Source organism: Borostomias antarcticus (assembly GCF_949987555.1).
Source record: "Borostomias antarcticus genome assembly, chromosome: 22".
In the NCBI taxonomy this organism is placed as follows: Eukaryota; Metazoa; Chordata; class Actinopteri; order Stomiiformes; family Stomiidae; genus Borostomias; species Borostomias antarcticus.
The window spans coordinates 18,598,758-18,605,140 of NC_140255.1; the positions used below are offsets into that span (position 1 = coordinate 18,598,758).

General features: G+C 50.6%; 1 protein-coding gene across 1 annotated transcript in view; it reads right to left on the reverse strand.

Moving 5' to 3' along the window:
• Positions 1–6,058: 6,058 nt before the first annotated feature.
• The window catches only part of trrap (transformation/transcription domain-associated protein), a gene marked incomplete at both ends in the record, with an annotated part of 17,756 nt that continues 17,431 nt past the window's right edge, over positions 6,059–6,383 (reverse strand). Inside the window, 1 exon segment of the mRNA XM_084456163.1 lies at positions 6,059–6,346. Within this exon segment, the coding sequence (XP_084312289.1) occupies positions 6,059–6,346 (288 nt within the window).

Below are 6,383 nucleotides of genomic sequence, written 5' to 3' on the forward strand. Positions count from 1 at the left end.
TCTCAGACAAGCGTCTGGATCTGGTTCAGCGTTTCTCTCCCTGTCTTCCTCTCTGTCTGGCTGTTATACTGACTCAGCCATCTGACCAGTCCTCCCTGGGTCGTCCATCTCTCCATAGAAAGTTCATTATTTTGGACTTTGGGGTCTATTCTCGGTCTGTCTTACATGAACCGGACACGTAGACTGTGATTTCCCTGATCGCCTCAGTATTGAGATAGTAGATACTGTAGTAGATAGTAGATACTGTAGATAGTAGATAAGCTAGTGTTTCTGCAGGCGCACACTTGGCTACAATGGAAAACAATGGGGCCAATGAGACTTTAGAAGAAGTATGAACGATTACATTGCTGTTCTAAAACATTACACCCCAATGAGTCTCTATCTCAGCTTGGAGAAGGTTCTTCAAAATACTGACACTAGAAAACTTACCACTAGATTTTGCAGGTCACTGTGATTCCCAAACGACGAATGCACGGCTCGCGCCAGGTCTCTCTGGGAAGCGGGTTTTGGAGAGAATATTCTAGATGATGAGTGGGACAGTGTTGTCAGGCTCTTCAGGTCGCCTATTCACCAATAACGCTAAGGAGTTGATTCAGGGTTATATAGGCTACAAATTACTCTGGTGAAATGTAACAGGTTTAACCCTTTACTTTCAAAGTACTGTAATATACGATTATTGAAGTTTCACATTTTCACTGGTATTTTTGAATGCCTAATTATTCATGATTTCTGGGTGAAAGTGTGTAATGAAATTGCTATCATATTTAAGAAAAAACTGTCCATTAAACCTATTTTCTGTGTGCTTGGAATAAATGTGATGGTGTTAAACCTCTTCTCTGGAGTTGCTTGAGGTGCTTCTTTCCGGCGCAAGATCTTCGTTTCTGATGAGGCTCCCTCGGTTTCTCACTGCATCCTCAATACTGTGGAACTCATCCCCTTAGAAGCTGCTGGATCAAGGACAAACCATCCACGTTTTCCCATATTTGGGAGCCCTTCCTGGACTATACTGGAGATCATCAATCAATCAATCAATCAATCAATCAATCAAAGCTTTATTTGTATAGCGCATTTCATACCCAGAGGCAACACAATGCGCTTTACAGAGAACAAGGGAGGTGGGCATACGACCCACTCTCTACATATTCCAGAGGGAAGCAAAAAAACAGTATCACCCAGGGGCCAGATAAGTGAGCTGTAAAAATTCTTCCCTGACCCCTCTCAACAAGGCGATCGAGCAAGCTCCTGGAGTATGTTTGTCTACCGGCTAAGAACATTTATAAAGCAATACATTACATTAAATTACATTTCAGAGTGAGAGAGGCTAAAAGCATCATAGGAGAGAGAACATTCTACGGACATGCTACGACATCCATTATGGGGCCCGGGCCCATAGGAGTGGTCTCTACGGACGAGCAGGGACTGAGATCTCCAGGTACATTTCCATGTAGGTCTTAGTGTCTGTTATGGCGTTATCCCGTCACTGTGCCTGATCACCCACGCCACGTTTACCTGTCTGAACCTTCTGTCTTAGTGGTTTGTCTTTGTTGTTTATCATTTACTTATTGCTGTTTCTACAGTATCAGTCTTTGTGTGTGAGGGTGTGTGTGTGAGGGTGTGTGTGTGAGGGTGTGTGTGTGAGGGTGTGTGTGGAGAGGGTGTGTGTGTGAGGGTGTGTGTGTGAGGGTGTGTGTGTGAGGGTGTGTGTGGAGAGGGTGTGTGTGTGAGGGTGTGCGTGTGAGGGTGTGTGGAGAGGGTGTGTGTGTGAGGGTGTGTGTGGAGAGGGTGTGTGTGTGAGGGTGTGTGTGTGAGGGTGTGTGTGTGAGGGTGTGTGTGTGAGGGTGTGTGTGGAGAGGGTGTGTGTGTGAGGGTGTGTGTGTGAGGGTGTGTGTGTGAGGGTGTGTGTGGAGAGGGTGTGTGTGTGAGGGTGTGTGTGTGTGGAGAGGGTGGGGGTTGTTTAAAAAGAGGGTGTATATTGTTCTCTTGCAACAGTATCGTTCTTTATGTATGACTCTTTGAAAACCAATAAATATTGCCTACTTTACAAAGGATAAAACCTTACAAATAAACAATGTTAAAAATAGTTAGTAGCTGGCTGTCTAGTAACAGCGAGCTAGTAACCTCCCAACGAGGGGTCAGGATTTGCAGCTTAAAGCTTCTTTTCAGGCATACCTCCCCATCTATAACGTAGTGCAGAAGGGAATGTGAAGTTTACGGCGAAATAGTTCTGTTTCAAGTGGAACTTTTGTTTCATCATTCAGTTTATGAGAGCTATATTTCACAAGAGACACACTGAGACTGGTAAGATTACACCCTGTGCTTTCCGTCTTGGAAAAGCTTATCCTTTAATGCCTCCTTACCCTTCCTCCCTTCCTTCCTTCCTTCTTACCTACCTACCTTACTTCCTTCCTACCTACCTACCTACCTTCCTTCCTTCCTTCCTTCCTTCCTCTCTTCCTCCCTTCCTTCCTTCCTTCCTACCTACCTACCTACCTTACTTCCTCCCTTCCTTCCTTCCTTCCTTCCTACCTACCTACCTTCCTTCCTTCCATCCTTCCTTCCTTCCTTCCTTCCTACCTTCCTTCCTCCCTTCCTTCCTTCCTCCCTTCCTTCCTACCTTACATCCTCCCTTCCTTCCTCCCTTCCTTCCTTGTGGTAATCTCTTATCTATCATGACTGTGAAGTTAACATCTACGATGTGCTAAACTCAGGACAGCCGGCCTGGCCCCGGTGGCCCCGGCGTGACGAGTCACAACACGCCGAGCGGAGGAGAGGAGAGGAGAGGAGAGGAGAGGAGAGGAGAGGAGAGGAGAGGAGAGGAAGAGCTGCCGACTCTCCCAGGAGTCAAATGGACAGACGGGGTCGACCAAGGTCCAGAAGTTTGCAGGAATCAGATGTAACACCTGGTGCTTTGTCCCGTCTTCACAGAACCTGCCTCTTTGCGCGCCGCGTTCTGACAGAACACTCCCCGAGGGTGGAGGGAAGTGAATTGGTTTCTGACTTCCTTTCAGGTGCTCCCCTCCTCTCCCCTCCCCTCCCTCCTCTCAAGCAGCAATCCCCAGGCCACTCAGCCAGCTGTCAAGGTGAGACAGTTTAACATGGTGAGGCTCCAATGCCCTTGTCCAATTTCACTTTGCGGTGAAGCTGGGCTGAACATGCCAATCCTCATATTACCAAACAAATTAAATCAGGCGCTTCGGAGCAGAGGAGAGGACAGGAAAGAGGAGAGCAGGGAGAGAGGAGATGGAGAGAGAGAGGAGAGAGGGAGGGAGAGAGGAGAGAAGGGAGAGAGGAAAGGAGATGGAGTGAAACGGAGGAGGGGTGTGTGTGGGAGGGGGGGGGGGGGGCTGTCAAACACGGAGAACAGCTCTCCGCCTCACCTGCCAGCGGACCTGGGAAGAGGATGGTTGATTGGTCCAGGATATGGACGCTGTATTAGGGGAGGCAGGGGACACAGGGGGGCGGGGGCCGGTGCAGGGAGGGAGGGGGGAGGGAGACAGGCGGGCTGATAGGCAGACCCAGTCAGCGACAGACAGGAAGAACAGACATGCTTCCATGACAACCTTGAAACCCTCGTCTACCACTCCACCCTAAGATTTATTACAGGTGATAGATATGACACTCACCACTGTGTTCTTTATCATGAGGTGGGCTGGCTATCTCTTTCTCTAAGGCGTAACTATCACTGGTATTTGTTTATCTTCAAAGACATGGTAAACTTACACCTTACATCTCATCTCTGTTGGACTGGAGCCTGAGCACCTACTGTACCAGACCCAATCTAATGATTGGCTTGTTCTCAGGGTTCCTCGAGTGCATTCTGAAGGTCCTTCCTTCAGTCACTGAGTTTAAGTCCATGTCTCTAGAGCTACTTAACTGCCCACTACCGGCACAGAGACGTCCAGAGAGTGACCGCACCGTGTTCATGTGAATTGACATTTTGCCGCCAACACGTGCTCCTCACAGTCTAGACAGGGCTCGGGTCGGGTTACTCCCTCTACTGTACTCTACTGTACTCTACACAGATGCGTATGGATATTTAGTGCATTAATGTCTGGTGAGCAAACAGCCTCTCCTTTACTTCCCATTCCTTTTAACTCCTCCATCCTTCCGTTGACAGGATCGGCATCACTGAAAGAGGGGGACTGTCATCATCCCATTCCTGTCATCATCCCATCCTCATCCTGCCAGAACTCATCCAGCCTTCCTCCGTCCTCAGAGTGTCTGTCTGTCTGTCCGTCTGTCCTCCAGCCTCCACGCCCCGTCCCAGTAGGCAGCATCAATCACGTCTCATCCCTCTAATCGGTCCAGACATCAGCGCAGGAAGGCAGGCTCCGCTGGAGGGGGGGGGGGGGGGGGGCTGGCTAGGGTGTGGTGGGGCGCTGGAGGGGGGGGGGGCTGGCTAGGGTGTGGTGGGGCGCTGGAGGGGGGGGGGGGGTGCGCTAGGATGTGGTGGGACTCGGGGAAGTCCGGGAGTAGGCGGGTGCGGGGTTGCTGGATCGGGTGATAATTCTAATAAATCAAGTTGGTCGAGTGCATTTGTGCATGTGGTGTGGCTGAGACCAGCGGCAGCGTGATACCGCTCAGATCAGGAGGGAGACGGACGGCTTTCATCTCCTACGCCAACACACACACACACACACACACACACACACCTCTAAAATCGACACCCGAGGCATGAAAGATGCCCTTCACTACAGATCACACGCCGCACGCACACACGCACGCACTCACATGGGGCCGTTCAACAGATTCCTTCCCTAGCTGTAGAGCAGCAGGTAAACAGTAGCGTTACTTGATGGCGTTCTCCACCAACGGAGAGAGAAAGAACCGCGTGAGAGAAAGACAGGCGCTCACACACATTAACATGAGTGACGGAGGAGTGTGTGATGGAGGGACAGACTGGAAAGCGAGAGAGCAGGTGTTTGAGAGAGAAAGTGACAGAGTGTGTGTGTGTGTGTGTGTGTGTGCGTGTGTGCGTGAAACAGGAATAGATGTTATGAGTCTGAGAGCAGAGGCTCAGCTGACAGTGTGAGAAAAGGCCAGGCCACCCTGCAATCTATTGACATGGACTAATCGGCCTCCAGGGAGGCAGGCAGAGGGGCGGCCTGACCCCAGCTCGCTGCACCTCTCCTGGGCTTCCCGCGGCAGGGGGAGGGGGGTGTCAGCCTGGAGGACACCGCCTCAAGGTTACTGAAACACCAGAACAACATTCAGCCAAGACGACACACTTTGGATCTGCACTTAAACAGTCACCCGATCGGTCTGGAAAACCACAACCAAGACTCCCCACACGAAGATGATCTTTTGAAAAAAAGAGCATTTTATTAAAACAAAATGCATATTTACAGGGCAGAGGTAATAATCCTTCAGTTGGTAAAAAGCAGTGTACTGTACCTTTACAAAAACTGGTTGCGGTGCTGTGTAGTAGCAGTGCCTCGGCTGTGAGACTGGTGCGGTTATGTGAACACGAGGAGCCTAGGAGACTTATTCATATACAGATCAGTCTGACACCTGCACTAGACAACCTAAAAGCCAAAACATGGCTTTTTATAAAGTAGCTCGAGAACACAACAGCACACAACACAGCGTGGAGGCAGTAGAGAGAAACCACAACGCTCAGCTATTCACATGAGTACAATCCACAATCTTTAGAGATATAAAAAGGGACCTTAAATAATGATACAAAACTCAAAAGGGGGACAAAGGATATTTTTAAAAATCGCTATGACAACGGGACCTTCAGTAGAAGAAGCAGACCTCCGCGCGGAAATCTTTGTATAAAACGTTCAAATCCCCTTAGTGTGGTCGTTCCCTTCAGAGGGGCGAGACGCAGATACAGGGACACCGATACCGAAATGAACGTCGTGTTGTTTTGTTTCGGACCCGGATTGGTTTGTGCGTCTACCTCCCGCGAGATTGGCGGTCTCTCCCAAGTGGCTTGACGTGGTCGGCGTTAACGACAAGACAGGAAGCGGAATCCCGCTGCATCGTGGGTACAGTAGTCTCCTCATATTACCCAGGGTTCTTTGCTCGTCTTCCTTTAGTCATCTAGGCCCTCCTATAGCCAGGGGTGCCAGGCGGGGTCCATGCGACAGAGGTTGTCCAGGCTGTTGGCGGCGGCTACCAGCGTGTTGACCTTGCTCTCCCCCGCCCCTCGAACTGCGCCAGGTTGTGGAGGCGTGTCATGATGGCGGTGACGGCCTTCTGGACCAGCGAGACGAGCTGCTGGGAGTCCATGTTCTCCGGCTGGCCGGCGGGGGACAAGCGGCATGGACGTGTCCTCCTGGGTCTTCTTGTGCCAGGCGATGATCTCGTCGCGGAGCACCGCCTTCAGGATGCCATCGACCTATCGGGGGGGCAGCGGAAGACGAGACTGGTCAGGT